The 15,941-nt window shown below is 42.7% G+C and overlaps 2 protein-coding genes across 2 annotated transcripts; one reads left to right on the forward strand and one right to left on the reverse strand.

Annotated features, from left to right (window-relative positions):
- Nucleotides 1-2,039: 2,039 nt before the first annotated feature.
- On the forward strand, nucleotides 2,040-6,253 carry LOC128752413 (T-cell acute lymphocytic leukemia protein 1 homolog). Its single transcript, XM_053853604.1, has 4 exons — nucleotides 2,040-2,115; nucleotides 4,467-4,813; nucleotides 5,245-5,309; nucleotides 5,442-6,253. Exons 2-4 carry the CDS (start codon nucleotides 4,800-4,802, stop codon nucleotides 5,876-5,878), a joined length of 516 nt encoding a protein of 171 aa, XP_053709579.1. The 5' UTR covers nucleotides 2,040-2,115; nucleotides 4,467-4,799; the 3' UTR covers nucleotides 5,879-6,253.
- Nucleotides 6,254-10,445: 4,192 nt separating this feature from the next.
- fam174c (family with sequence similarity 174 member C) lies at nucleotides 10,446-14,257 on the reverse strand. The gene is made up of 3 exons (XM_053853603.1): nucleotides 13,827-14,257; nucleotides 11,954-12,076; nucleotides 10,446-11,760 (listed from the first exon to the last, which is right to left on the reverse strand). The coding sequence occupies exons 1-3, from the start codon at nucleotides 14,240-14,242 to the stop codon at nucleotides 11,757-11,759; spliced, it is 543 nt and encodes a 180-aa protein (XP_053709578.1). The 5' UTR covers nucleotides 14,243-14,257; the 3' UTR covers nucleotides 10,446-11,756.
- Between the last annotated feature and the right edge of the window lie 1,684 nt (nucleotides 14,258-15,941).

The following is a 15,941-nucleotide window of genomic DNA, read 5'->3' on the forward strand; positions in this document are numbered from 1 at the left end:
ATTTGGATAAAAAAAACGTAATGTGATTTAATATGAAATCCGACAGACAATGCAACAATGGAATAATACCCAGTCGTAAGTTGAGGATCTAATGCGAGTCATTACAGTTGCTACTTATTGTCACACACTACACTACGTTTTTGTCCAAACTTGTTTGCTCCTGCTAAAAAAACCTGAGAACAATTTTGCTTGGAGAAACATAGTTTTTGCACATTCTAAAGGTAAGTGCAAAGTTAAATGCAAAACTTCAATAACAAGGTGTGTTTTTCAGTACTGGGACTGCAGATGAATCACATTTAAACGGTGTTCTCCTGGAGATATTTCTCCAGCATTACGTTGTAGTGGAAACATCCATGATGAAGGAGTGTCACAAGACTGTACCGATGGATGGGAAATTCAAGCTTAATGTTTGGGATGGATGTACATACTATGTTATTGTAGGCACTTTTAGAGTTTGCCATGGAGCACTTTGATGTTTAACCATATTGACCTGCCTCTTAAAATGAATCAATTCTCAGATTAAATATTGAAATAAAATGTGATCAATTGCAATCCATTACTGACAACACATCAAATGAATTAGATTTTTTCAAATCATGTCCTCCGTTTTTTTGTCATACAGTCAGTTCCCCGCGGAGAGGAAGCTAATGCCAAAGTCACTTATTGTTTGGTTGTGTTTCTTCATATATTTTGGGAGGTGTGAAATAAACAATTCAGAGGGGAGGGCAGACTTTAAAAAGGTGATGCTAGGCTGAAAAGTCGCGGCTAAAGAGGAGAGTCTGATGGGCGAACTAAATCGGCAGAGATCCAGTTGCTGGAGTCAAGGGCCGCCAAAAACAGGAAATGAAGGGACAACATTAGAGAGGAGGATAGTGAGAGCGCGTGAGTCATGTTCCACGAATGAGTTTCATGGTGTGTCTTCAATGAGTCGACTCATTGGCGACTCCCAGGCGTGCTGGATCCACGGAGCCAAGCGGTGGGACGGAGACAAGATGGCAGCTGTCCAGCTCCTGCCACAGCGCCACCATATTGTCGTTATTATCTAATTACCAGGTCAGGCCGTGTCGTCTCTCTGTTCTGGAGCGCTGCCACCTTCCTGAGTTTGGTCGCTGGCCAGTTGTTTTTGGCGGAGCGCCTGGACGGGGTGCCCCCCTCCCTCCTCCCTTGCCGACCCCCCCACAGCCAATCAGAGACAATCACTGCAGTACAAAATCATTATCCTGATTGTCAGACGACTCTTGTTCTGTGTGCCTTTGCCTCAGATGCTGGAAACCTGGTAATAGTTTCTGCTTCTTCATGTGTGACCAAGGAGTCCAGTAGGGACCCCGAAATTGTTGACATGTTTCCGAGCGTGTTTGGGAGAAGGAAAGAAAGAAATGTGAAATATTTATCTGACTGAGGTAAATATTTCCAGACCATGTTGTCGGCCTCAGTTGGAGCTTCTGCGCGGTGAGGAGCTACAATGCTAACACCAGCTGGGTTTGCATAGAGAGACGGACTATGAGTGGACAATACATGTTTGTAATACTTGTGTACAATACATAATGAACCAATTACGACGTTCTACTCTGTTTTTTTAATTATCTTTGTGCAAATATTGAGATCAAAAGTTTAGAAGAGAAAATGTATGTGGCTGAACCTCAGCGCCAGAGGCTACAGCAAAAACAGATATATATCTGTATAAAAAAACGTGTTGCTTCGTCTTTTCAGTTTGGTTTACGGGAAAGTGTGTTGATGCTTGATTGACCTAAAATTCAAACTAAAGCTGTATTGAACGCGCACAAAAAGGTTGGTGACCAACCTTGATGTTCAAACTGATGTGATGTTGAGTGACACTGAAGTGCCCCAGGCCTCTGTTTTTCTCCCTGTTTCTTCTTTTGATTTCAGGCTTATCTTCACGCAGTGATCACTGCCAGAGCAGATGAGCGACTTTGAGATACATCTGGTGAGGAAAGTCAGTTACTACTGAACTGCATCACCATCCAGGGGCAGATGAGAGTCCATCCCGGGTGAGGTGCACCACTTCACGTCGTTTAAGCAGCGTTTATCGCTTCTGACGTCACGCAGCATTGGTCCAGAGTTGACGCAATGCTGACATCTATTGTCCAGTACTCGGTAATGCAACTTCACGTTCTGCTTTGATCGACTACTGTTCACTTAAATGAAATGCTAAATTCTGATTTTAACTACATCTCAGACGAACAATAAATCAGAGGCCACCTTCCTTCGAAGCTTTTAAAATTTTTGAAATTTAGTTGGAAAATATGCAGAGATGTAACAATAGTAATAAAAACTGTCTGAATCTTTACTATTCTGAATATTGAATGTATGTTATTGGATGAACGTTTACTTCAATCTCATCAAAAACATTTTGAATACTTTCGAATACTATAATTCACATGACAGTTTAGTCAATATTTCTTCTTATGTTTTGCATTAAAAAGGAGTAGTTCTGTTCCTTATTCCCACTTTTCCAAATTGTTGTAGTGTATAACTGTGAGTAAGCTTGTGTCTGTGTGAGGTCCTTTATGTTTTTTATTTTATTTTAATTTTTTTAATCAGTTTTGTCAGTTCCTTCTGATCTTTAAAATCTCTTCTACAAAGTAATCTTGTGGTTTCTCTGTCAGATATAGTCTCTCAAAAACCTTCAAGATGATTATGCTTTTCATTTCTTTGTCAGTGAGTTCCACATTCTTACTCCCACTACTATTATAAGTCTTCAGACCGGAGGTGCTCATGATTGGTCGCAGCAGCTCAGGAAGGTGGACAGACTTTCTCACTGTCGCTTCTCCAGCACTGAAGAGGAGATCTCAGTCTGACAGCAGCTGGCTTGTCCAGTTCATGCTGGTCAGTGCGCAGATGAGCACATTTGTTTCCCCTTTTATGTAAAATCTAAGATATGACTGAGGCCTATTTTGGGCATCATTTACAGTCGCTCTGTGGCAGCAGCTGGTGAACCGAGTTTAGATTCAGTGCCCTCTCGTTGCACGGATCAGGCTGCGCTTTCTCCTCTTCTGTAGACTCTGAGTTTGGCTTGTAAGGTGATGACAGCGTCAACTTCACACTTAAACTGAACTGTTTAGATCGTAAAGGAACTTCAATGTCACATAATGTTGCCATTAAGTGGATTGGACTGAAGCTTGAGGCGATGCGGAGTTTGAAGGTTCTCCCTGTGCTTGCTTTGTTAAGCTCCAACGCATTCTTCCCAAAAACAATGTAGGTGAACTGAGGACTCCAGATAGTCAGCTAGTGTGACTGGTTCTCTGTCTATACGTGACCTTTGATGGACTGGTGCTGTAGCCAAGACTGAGTTGGGGGGGCGAGACCCAGACCTAGACCTAGACCAAACTCAATCAGAATTCCAGAAAGTCTATTACTCATATATGAAACACATTTATTTCTTATTGCAAAAGAACTGCTGGTAATTTTATCAAATTAAATCGAGAATGGAAACACATTCATTGCAACAATCTGGTCGTTTGTTCTGTATTGCTTTGTCCCTGTATGCTCTGGTCACGACACAGTCTCAACAACAACAACAATAACAGCCCAGGGTGTCTGTCGCCTTCCGCCCCAAATGCTGTGCAAGGGTCACATAGAGACAGACAAAGTTCACACACAGTCAGCAATGGATAATTGAGTCATCAGTTGGGATCTTTTTTAACTGTGGGAGGAAATCGGAATGCCTGAGGAAACTCATGCAAGAAGAGGGAGAACATACAAACTCAGCACATAGAGAAACAAAACTGAGTAGAAAGGTAGAACTGTCTGTCCTAATGAATGAAGAGAATATGAAATCAATTTTGCATCTAAGAGAGCCCAAAAATGGCTCGAGGTCCTCCTAATCTTTGCAAGTGAGTGATTTGAATTAGAGACCACCGTGCTAACGTGCTCATGAGAATAAGTCCATCCTGTAAGACAGAGGGTTAATACTGCAGCGATTGTTATGACCACCCATGTTATTACTCCATAAACAAGTGGGGTTCCTCACGGTGACTCTGATGTCCTCCTCCTGCTGGACCTGGTGCAGCATATGAAACCTGTGCACAGAAGCTGAACAATCTGTGGACATTACTGTGAAGTAAAACACCTGACGTGCTGGAAATGAACAAAGAAAAATTGATTCAAGTCAGAGTTGTTCAAATCTAAAAATAAAAATGTTTAGTGTCAGGTAAGCTTTGAGCTGTCCTTCTAACAACAGACTTCCTGGCCTCAAAATTCTTACTTACAAATAAAAAAATATATGATTTCCTATTTTATATCTTTGCTAAGAGTATAGTTGTATCATCCTCTGTTAGGCAATTAATTTATTGTATTCACAATTGTTACACATATTCAACACAAGTGGTGAGTGAGTCAACATGCTGCACAAAGATCTCCACACCTGCAGTGAAGAGGGAAAAAGCCAGTGTGATTTTTCTTTCACTCCCTCCCTCTGATAAGGGATGGTCCTACTCTTGTTTTAGACTCGTCTGTGAGGTGAAAACAACCACTGATAAGACTGATATGTTGGTCGTGACAGCGGTGAAGAAGGAAATCAGACCCCGGAAAACACGATTCTGGCAGCGGGGGGCGGGTCCGAGGAGACGCCCCCTCTGGACCCAAAAGGTCCCCGGGGGGCTGCAAGCTCTGAGGTCCACTCTTGCTAGATTAATTGGACTGCTTTTTTCAATGGCGTTTCCTTGGAAACGACGCGTCACGACTCACAAGCGTCAGGTATATAAAGACTCACCAGCAGACCTCCATCACTGGGACCGTCTGGATCCACACAGCATCGAACCCGGATCTTTCAGCAAGACATGAACGCCAGCAGGTGAGACAAAAAAAACAAACAAAAAAACAACCCAAATAGTTCGTTTTAGATTAGCGAAATGCAGGTTTGTCCATCCAGCAACTTAAACTTCAAAATAAAATAGACGTATTTTTCTGGCTTTTTTGCCGTACAAACGGATGAGTAGATTGGTATATGTTCTTTATGGTTATTGAGTAAGCCTAAAAGGATGTACATTAACTCACAGTAATCGCAGTAAAATTAACAAGACGTTGAACTTAATGTACGTTTTATTATGAAGTCTAGCCTCAGGACACTATAAGGATGCTGCTAACGCTTTGCTTACTTTTGATGTGTTTACCGTTTGCTTCTTTTTAAATCTAACAAAAACATACAAAACTAACGAACAAGTGATGCCTGTAGACATTATTGTTTTCGAAGTGGTAAACATATTTGTCATGTTGAATTTACAGGAAACTAGATCAACACGTTATCATGAGACAGAGGTCGCCTTCATATGACGTCACACCCACAGAAGGTATGTAATGTTTTAACTTTTTTTTTAAACAAATATTTATATGTATCTCTGTACAATTCTTAGTTTAGTCCTTTTAATCCTGAAATTAATAAACACCGTTAATGTTGTGAACTAATTCTCTCCTCCGCTCAGGCTCTCGTCCTCGAGTCGCTCGTCGTATCTTCACCAACAACCGCGAGCGTTGGCGGCAACAGAACGTCAATGGCGCTTTCGCTGAGCTACGCCGCCTCATCCCGACTCACCCCCCTGACAGGAAGCTGAGCAAGAACGAGACCTTGCGATTGGCCCTCAGGTACATCAACTTCCTGGATGGACTCCTGACAGAGCCGGAGCTCAGGGCTCCACTCAGCCGCTCGGCCAGTGTCGAGTCCTCATCTGGCAATGAAGGCTCAGCAGATGAGGACTCCTGCCCAGATACCCCGACTGAAGACAGTGCCGCCCTGCCTGTCCTCCACCTGCAGTCAGAGCAGGCGTGCTGGACTCTGGAGGATTCAGGGTTTGACTCCTTTCACTTGGGAGACTCAAGTCTTTGTGATGCTGAAAACTTCTGGGACTTTTTGTCAGTCTGACTGTGGAAAAACTTGTTTGTATTCGCAACCTATTAGGCTGCATTCAGTAGACAGTAGGAAACGTATACAGACTTAGAATCATTGTTAGAGTTCTTAGTCTTCAACTGCTCAAACCGTGACTTTAGATATAGAAATGAAATTAATGCACTGGCTTCAGTGAAATCTTTCTCGACTGCAAAGTTCACAGACACCTTGAATTTGGAACGTGGACCATGCATTTTAGCCTACACTGAAGCCTCAACTTTGAGTCTTTATTCCCGTCGGTTTGTGCCGCACAGATCATGTTGATCTTCACCTGTGTTGGAGTGTGCGGCCCTCTGAATGAAATGTGATATTCACATGTAGAAGAGTGGACGAGTGTCATTGTGTTTCTGTCTCAAAGCTCTGCCGTCGCAGCAGAAGAAGCTGTAACCAGATCTGGTTCTTTTCCTGTGAAATGGACCTCTGGTGCTTTTAATGATTCTAACTTCCTTGTGGATTTGATGTACGAAAATTCAATAAATGCTTCTGAAATCTTGAGTTGGAATTTGTTCTGTCGCTGTAGCTTTGATGATCATATGTTTGGGTTTCAGTGCTGGATAAAGATCAGCAGGTGGTGTGGCTTTCAGAAGAACAATTTAGTAGCATCTCTCAGTGGCCATGTTTTTCTGTGGAGTGTGCAGAGCAGTGTTAACCTGTGGGGGGCAAAGTAGTAGTCAGCGCAGCAGCTTCACAGCAAGTAGGTCACTAATTCAAGTAGGACTCACGTGTCAAAAGCTGAGATTTAAAAAAAAAGTACGTTTCTACGACTGACAATCAGCATGTTCTTCTTTCAAATTTAGAGCCGCTCAATACTGGCTGAAGTCATTGGCCTGTTCACTTTTTAACCCATGGTTTTTGTAAACTGCATTCCTACGAGCTACAAACGCTGTCATTCTACTTGGTTAACTGAGCTTGCATAGCTACACAGAATGCTCCCAAACACACATACATATTGAACAAAAGTTTCAGGGCTTGTTGCAAGCCATGTAACATAGAAGTAACTTGATTTTGGTGGTATTCTGTAGGTCCGTTTGGATGTGCGAATGTTCTTAAGTTTACCACATTGATTTTCAATAGGCTGGGCAGCACGTCCTGTCATGTGACCTGCACCGGTTAAAGCCAGCAGTAGACAGACACTGTATAAAACTCATTGTTCTCTGCTTATTACTAACACAATTTAATGAGTTGCTTCTAGTATTGTGTAAGGTCTATTGTGAAGCGCATTGGAAAGGAAGTAACTCTTGCTCCTGGGTTGTTTAAAGGGTGGCTGCTGCAAAAAAAGAATAGAAAGATGCTTGCACAGCACTTCAGTGAAAGTAGTCTCAACCTTTTGATTATCTTATTGTATAAGGCAATACGTCACGGTGAATGCAAAGTACAGTCCCATTGGTGGCAGTGGTGGGATAAGCCAGACCCCACAAAGAAGTTAAGTCACATTAAAAATAGATATAGTTAGCGTTAGCACCCAAATGATGGGGGACATCAACTTAGAGTGATCCATTTTATTTTACAACTTCTTTTTACAAAATCAATATGCATGAATATCTAATATGCATGGTACATTTATATACTCCAATAAATGCTGCAAATGCTTTTTAGAGTTTATCACAAGACCCAGTCACAATGAAGCTAACAGAGCCCTAATATGACAGATATCTTTTGTGATAACTTTGTTGCTGATGTGACAACCTGATTAAGATGTACAATTACTTTGTGATACATTAAAATTGTATGGATACTTCATGGACACCCTTTATATATTTTGCAAAAGTCAATAGTGCAAAGTTAAATAATACTTTATTTCAAAGTAGAACATTTAAAAATACGCATTTGAGTCAATGAGTGACAAATACAAATGACATTTATCGTGTGTTTATCCTGCTCTAAGTGCCTGACTCAGAATTGATTTCAATATTTGGCCCATCCGCCAGGGTATTAATCTTCAGTGTGAGCAGCACCGGGACGTGTTCCCACCGTTTGGTCTGTCAAGATCGCATCCAGGTCACACATGGCGCTGATAACAGTGGGCTCTGAAGGGGTGTGGCCTCCCGCCTAACAAGCCAATGATGAGTGGGCGTGGATCTGATGACTGATAAGAGTCTCAGCCAATCACATGACTCGGAGAGAGCCATGCAGACAACAGCAACAAGTCCCTGAGGAGAGATGAGGCGTCCTTCAATTAGTGTGTGTGTGTGTCCCTCCCCTGTTCTTTAACTGTTCCAAAATGTGATCTGGACGATTTAATCGTGGCTGCTTATCTCCACTGCTTTTCTTCTCTTGTCATCAGTAGAACCATCGTCTCCTCACCCCATGTGACGTGCACTGGCCACTGCAGGCAAGAAACACCCATCCGAAATTGTAGTTTTCAGCCACACAATAGTGTAAAGCTGGTCATCATCTTATGGTTGAGTACTGCACCTTGACTGAGTATAGCGCCCTTCTGTCAGTGAGGCATTGTACAGTTGATGCTGCTCAACTTCCACTCACTGAAACCTGTTTCAGATGTCGATGCCTCCTGAAATGTTGAGCTCCAGGGATCCACACGAATGTTCCTCCTTGATTTGACTTGATCTTTCATTTCGTTTGTCGATTCTAACATTCATAACCTAAATATAATATAATATAAAATATTGACCTTCATCTCTATAGCTTTTAATCCTACTTATACTACAGTACTTTTTTGTTTTATCTGCGGTACATTCCGATGGGTGGCTTTATATCACGACATTAATATGTGATCACACGTGGGGCTAAAATGTGTGTGTCACACCTGTGTGTGACGCATTTATGATTTTTTTTTTAGCATCAATATTTTTAAATATATTATATTGTAATTATTATTATTATTAGAAAAGGATCTGACTAGGTACAACAATAACATAATAACATAAAATAAAATAATTCCCGTCAACAAATCTGATACTTTTGTCCTCTTTTCAAGAACATTTATGTCAAATATACCTTCACATGAAGAGTTTGTGGACTAAAAGCCCTGCGCATGGATATACAACACAACAACCTGACTGATGTTGCTGTGCATTATGATGTATTTATGCTGAGGTGTGTGGCAGGTGTGTGACAGCTGCTCCTCCATGATGACAGGTGTGTGTCACCCTGCTCACATCAGTGTGCGTGTGACATTTGTTGGTTTGCGTTTCTGCATAATTGAAGTGTATCTGGGACTCGCTGCCATATCATAACTACACAAGAATGTCAAGTGGATGTTACTGAGGTGTTCTCAGACCCACATGGAGGAATGATCTCTTCAGTGTGGCATGGTCGGCCTCCTGCTCCTTCTCTTGATGGCAATGATTCTACTTCGAGTTTCTCCTGGATGGCTGAGCTTCTATGTGTCAAAGAGAGTCTCATACAAACACATTAATTGAAGGACGCCTCATCTCTCCTCAGGGACTTGTTGCTGTTGTCTGCGTGGCTCTCTCCGAGTCATGTGGTTGGCTGAGACTCTTATCAGTCATCAGCTCCACGCCCTCTCATCATGGGCTTGTTAGGCGGGAGGCTACGCCCCCTCAGAGCCCACAAACCTTATCAGAGAGAGCCGACTGTGGGAACACGTCCTGATGTGGCTCACACAGGTCAGATTTATCGATCATGAAGGAAATGTTCCCTGATCAAGGTGACGTGAGCAACTCACTCTCTCTCTCAGACCTGATGGTATCTGAATCAGTAGAGATGACACCAACTTTATGACAGACATGGGAAGGCTTCTGGCCCCAGAGATGATGTATGTGTGTGTTTACACGTGTGCTTATGTGTGTACTTTTGTGTGTGAACGAGATAGGCAAGGCTGACAAATAGTCACGTGTGTGTGCCTGTGTGCGTCTGTCTATAGTACTACACGATAGGCCAAAGAAGGTCTGAGTAGTTTTGCGCATTATATTTTACACAGTGTGTGTTTGCCAGCATGCATAATGGACAATGTGTGTGTGGCTCAAGTTCGCATTTACTTGTGTGTCAGTGGTAAAGTATATGTCATAATGTGGGCATTTCATTTGTGTGCTTCAATGTATGTTGGTGCATTAGGTGTGTGTGTAAATATGACTACATTTTATTGCTTCTGTGTCTTTTGTGCGCGTACCGGGATGAAGTTAATTGACTTTTCTGCGAGTGAAGTGTGTGTGGTTGTATCCCAGTGTGAACCATTATCAATGCAGACTTTTTGAATACAAATGTGTACATTGAGGCACATTCAATTTGTGGCAGATTCATTTGTGTTTGTATGCTCCTTCATGCATGTGTGTATGCATTGGTATCTGAACGCAAATGTGTTAATGTGTCGGGTGCGAATATGTTCATTTATTCATAAGAATGCCGTTTATATTCAACCGACATCCCTGGGTGTGTTTAAATGTGTAGAGGTGCTGTGTGGACTTGTCCGAGCTGTGCTGCTTCTTGTGCCGAAGAAATGCTGCCACCGAGCGGTAAGCGGAAGCACTACATCTACGTTGGCGTTTCAGTTTTAGTATTTTTGATAACGTTTGGATTACTATGTAAACCAGTTAAGAACAAAAGACACTTTTATCCAACCACAAAACTTTACTCTCACCAGTCACTTACAAAAAAAATACTTTCTTTCAAAGCAAAAAAATATACATAATACAAAAGTCGAGCGGAGACAACGACAGTGACGTCATTCATGTTTCACAAAGAGAAACACTATTTGTATTCAGAAGCGCAACACGTTTGAAGTGATGTCCAAACACTGAGCTGCAGTTTGGTCGCACAGCACACATCATGAAATGTTTTTACAGCACGACAGCATTGTAAGTGACATCATCAGATTAGCTGATATAAAAAATATATTTTTCGATAGTTCAAATTTGGCTATTTAAATGGAAAAATACATTTCACACCTTTATTTGACCGCAATTTAAACAAAAACATTTTAGAGCTTCCTCCCGCGATCCTAGAAAATTATGTGTGGAGGGCCATGAAACTGCTGAGTCACTTAGTCAGTTCTGTAAGAGTGCAATATTAAAACACATTTTTTGGTCTCGAGCTACAAAACTGCATCAAATTTGGTTGAGTTTAGACACACATATTAAAAGAGCTATCACTGGAGTTGAATCTAACCTTCCTCTAAACTCAGTTGTCCATCTACTGAAGCACTCACAGCACAGATGTACCACAAATTTCCAACAACTGGAAACCTGGAAGTTGTCACTTTTTTCAAATTCACATTTGGCTGTTTGCTTGCCAATTGAGGCATCTTCATATTCATTTTTATGGGTAAATATTTGTCTGTTGCTCAAACTTCAAAACTAAAATGACTCAACTACCACCTACAATGGTCACCTCACCTTTAATGGTAGTAATAAGCTGGCTCCAGCTCACCCATGATGCTTTCAAGCAGGAGGTAAACACGAGAATATTTGATGCAAAAATATGAACTTTCTTCAAGACCCTGCAGCAATGCATCATGGGTGCTACAAGATGAGCACAAGCTCTACAGTTTGATTTCAGGTGGAAGATTGGTGCGGCCTTCGTTTGAACAGACACCAGTCAGAGCTGGTCCTCGCTCCTCGCAGCTCGAGGTGAACAGGATGTTTGTCCAAAAGCAGGAAGGGAGGCCTGTCAGTAGTCTCAGCACACGGTTGGAGCCAAAGAGCTCCTGACGACAACACAAAGAAACCGAACTCCCAAGCAAGGAAACAAAAAATGTGTCGGAAAGAGACACAAACACTCGTCAATGTGGAAAACAAATGTTATCCTGCTCAGCCTTGAGCAGCTTTGGCATTCAGGTTGCAGAACTTTTGGTCCTCCAGGTTCAGGTGTCCAAACCGCTTCTCCATAATGGACCAGTGTGGACAGCACGTGGCCCCTCGTCTGGAGACCGGACTCATCTGAAGACAAATCAGTTGGAGAAGTGAAGCGCAGCTAAAGAAGCACTTCCACATTGCAGACTCAAGATCTTCTGCTCCTGACGCTGATCATGTTTGTCGCAGGTCAGGCTGAGTGAGTCCATGAGACTGTGTCCAAGAGCCATGCAGCTGGAGGCGACTCATTTTTAACCTTCAACAAAAAGTTGCTGCTCACCTGCGAAGGCTGCGAGCCTCGTAAAGCGTGTCGTCCTCGTCACTTTCCACTGCCATCATCTCCACCGAGTCCTCGTAGTTGGACAGGAGTCCATACTTCTTCCTCTGGACGGGCTTCTTCAATCTGGACACACAAACACAAGTGAGAGATGAACACTTGCATCACTGGAGAAAGACATGAAAGGGACACCCCTTTGCACAAATAAAGAGGGGAGAAACACAAGCTGTAAAAGACACACACAAAGTTCCAAACCGTGCGTGGATACGCACTGGAAATAGACACAGGAGGAAAAGACACACAACAGGCATAACACAGCACAGGTGCAGAAAAAAACAAAAAACAAAAAGGAAACCTTAAACAACAAAACCACACAGCTGTAGCTGTGCGTGAAGTCAGGCAACAACACCAAAAACAAGGTGCAAAAAGTAGACTGCAAGTAGACACACACATATGAACACATAGGTGCTCCACACACACTGACGTACACACAGTAACAGGACATTAACACAAACACACAAGCCACCTCATGCCTAACAGAAGCACAAATGTCACAAACAGAATAACAACATGAAAACAAAAAAATCGGATTGAGTTAAAAAAAGAACAAGAGAGCGCAACAAAGTAGGAACACACAACACATCACAAGATCAGACTCTTGACTTGAGTCACAAAGAATGAGTGTGACTCTGCACACACACACACACAAATAATCAGGAAAGTCCTGCTTGTGTAACAAATAACTGGAATCATCAGCTGATTCTGAAGTGGAGTTTGGACAGTGTCAATTCGACTCAAGAGTCCTCGGACTAGCTGATAAAGTGGGCCCACTGACGGTTGGACTGGTTGTTGCTAAATGCGAACAGAATAAGAGGCATCAATGAGCCCCCCACACAAGTGTGCCATCACAGCATGTGAAGTTACATGGGGTTGGGGGAAAAGGTGGTACCTCAAGCTCTAAGTCTGGTTTACTGAAGCACTAACTAAATGATCTTTTAAAAATGGAGTATCAAGAAGACTGTTGTTGTTGTTCAATGGAATGTATTGTTCAGCATGTTAAACAAGTCTTAAAAATAAAGTCTTGTGGCTAAAAAATCAAACTTAGTGAATGGTCCACAGAGGTTCATAGCCTCAGCAGTTGAGGAAACTTATGGTGTCATTACTAGCAGCTATGCATGTATATTATTCTCAAGCCAGGTGGTTCATTAGCCAGAAATATGCCACATTTGTTTTGACAGTGGAATTTCTTTTTAACTTCATATTTTAGTTTTGTGCTAATCATTTCTTCCATCTATCTATCTATCTATCTGTTTGATCTGAGAATATTAGTGTAATCTATTTGTTGTTGGTGTACACAGTAGTTATCAAAATGTAATACAGATGATTTTTAAAGATTTGTGCAGAGCAACTCAGACAGTGTTGTTGTGAACAGGAGCGCATGTTTGAAGTACTAGGTCACACTTAGGGTCAGAATGTTGGGTTTTTTTTCTCTCTCTCTGTCTCTTTATATATATTAGATACATCAGATAACCTCTTAATATATGAGGTTAGCAGCGCAGAATTTGTAGTGTCTATTGATAAAGATTTTAAACACTATGAAACATTTTTTTTTTGCTAAAGACAGATCAAAATTTGTAGTTGTCAGAATAGTTTGATGCACCTGTTAGTTAAATAACGTAAATAAAATAAAGTGTCAAGATGACGGGTTATCAATAAAGCTGTACGGACTACGATTTTAGAAGTGATGTTTTGCTTTTGAAACAGACCGGCGGTGTAATTAACATTAGAATGCGACTAACAGAGCTCAGTGAGTAGAAGCCCAAAGGAGTGTTTTATTGAAGTGAAGTTTGGGAGCAGGAGCTCCATATGTTCTCACCGCACAGCTCGGACGAGGAAGTACAGGACTCCGATGACGGTGATGCCGATGAGGACGTACAGGGCCCTCTGGATCATGGAGCTGTCCATGTTGAAGTTGCGAAACACGCCATTGCCGGTCTTTGTCGAGTTCGGCTCGGTGGAATTGGGTTTGGTCACCGCTGCACTGGCGCCGCCGACAGTCGTTTTGACGGCATCCTGCGCCGCCGCCACTAAGAACCAGCAGATGGTCAGAAGAACCGCCGGGAACACCGTACAAAGTGTCATGGTTCTGCTGACGAAATGAAGGTAAGAAGCGGGCTTCTTGATGCGGAACTGGAACCGGGTCAGGTCCACGTCACAAACCCGCTCGCGAGCTTTGTTGACATAAACTAAATCCCACACTAGGAAGTTCTTGTTGTCGTTGGCTGACGTCATCGACTACGTGGCGGTTTTCTTTTTATCCCGAGTCTTGTCTTACAGGTTTAAAGTTTACACCTGCGAGTCCACATGAGGGTGGTCATAATCGCTAGTAGGCTGGAATAATGAAGCCCATTCCGCCCGATAAAACCAAACAAACTGGTGGACAGTCACTGGTGGAAGAAAAGTTGCGTTCTTATAGTTCTTATTAGTAAAACACTCATTGCTGTTACTATTACATTCGTGGGGACGTACGTCAAACATGTATGCGACTGACAAAACATTTGGAAATTTGGAACCGTTTGTACACAGAATGCTCTCACATGCGTTCAATATAGTGCACATATGTGGAGTCTCTGACATACTGTATGTACACTACTGTGACACTTTTGTAGACCAAATGAGTTGCAAAATGAATAAAAAATACAGTCATTGACAAGGTTAGAAATAATGATTATTTGAATTGATAATTTTCTCCTTTAAACCTTGTTATTTTATTTTATTTTATTAAAAGCACTTTATTTCGAAGCACTTTCCTAGTTGGTGGAACCCCCACTTACCATGGCAATAAATTCTGATTCTGATTCAGATTTTGTCAAAGACGGCTCCTTTTGCAACAATTACTGTGCAGCATTGCGGACCTTTGGTATATTCTAGCTCAGAATCTGAATCAACTTTACTGCCATGGACAGTGGGGATACCACCAACTAGGAAAGTGCTTTGGAATAAAGTGCTGTCAATAAAATAAAATAAGAAAGGCTGATCACAAATTCAATAGTCTGACGGCCGAGGGGAAGAAGCTGTTCCTGTGACGGGAGGTTCCATGACGGCAGTCCATGACCAGGGTGAGAAGGGTCGGCTCTGATCCGACCTGCACGTCTCTGGGTCCTGGAGACATACTGGTCCTGAAGAGGTGGCAGGCTGCAACCGATCTTCTCAGCGTTCTGAGAAGGGACTGTAATTCTCCTGAAGTCCAGGATCATCTCCACTGTCTTCTGGGCGTTCAGCTCCAGGTTGTTGTGGCTGCACCAGGACACCAGCCGCTCCACCTCCCTCCTGTAAGCCGGCTCATCTCCATCTGAGATGAGCCCGATGATGGTGGTGTCGTCCGCAAACTTGATCAGCTTCACGGACTCGTGGCTGGAGGTGCAGCAGTTGGTGTACAGAGAGAAGAGCCATGGAGAGAGAACACAGCCCTGAGGAGACCCGATGTTGAGGGTCCGAGTGTCAGAGACAGCCGTCCCCAGCTGCACACGCTGACTCCGGCTTGTCAGGAAGTCTCTAATCCATTTAAAGAGGGAGTCAGGCACGTTGAGCTGGCGAAGCTCGTCTTCAAGCAGAGCTGGGGGAATCGTGTTAAAGGCAGAGCTGAAGTCTACAAAACAGGATCCTGGCATAGGTTATTGGGCAGTCCAGATGCTGCAGAACGAAATGGAGGGCCTGGTTCACTGCATCGTCCACAGATCTGTTGGCTCTGTAGGCAAACTGCAATGAGTCCAGGTGAGAAGCAGTGATGGATTTCAGGTGAGAAAGAACCAGGCGCTCAAAGGACTTCATGACCACAGACGTCAGTGCCACCGGTCTGTAATCATTCAGTCCTGTGATCCTGGCCTTCTTGGGAACAGGGATGATAGTGGAGGACTTAAAGCAGACAGGAACATGACAGGACACCAAGGAAGCATTGAAGATGTACGTGAACACTGGAGTCAGCTCAGCA

This window comes from Synchiropus splendidus, chromosome 1 (assembly GCF_027744825.2).
Source record: "Synchiropus splendidus isolate RoL2022-P1 chromosome 1, RoL_Sspl_1.0, whole genome shotgun sequence".
Classification (NCBI taxonomy): domain Eukaryota; kingdom Metazoa; phylum Chordata; class Actinopteri; order Syngnathiformes; family Callionymidae; genus Synchiropus; species Synchiropus splendidus.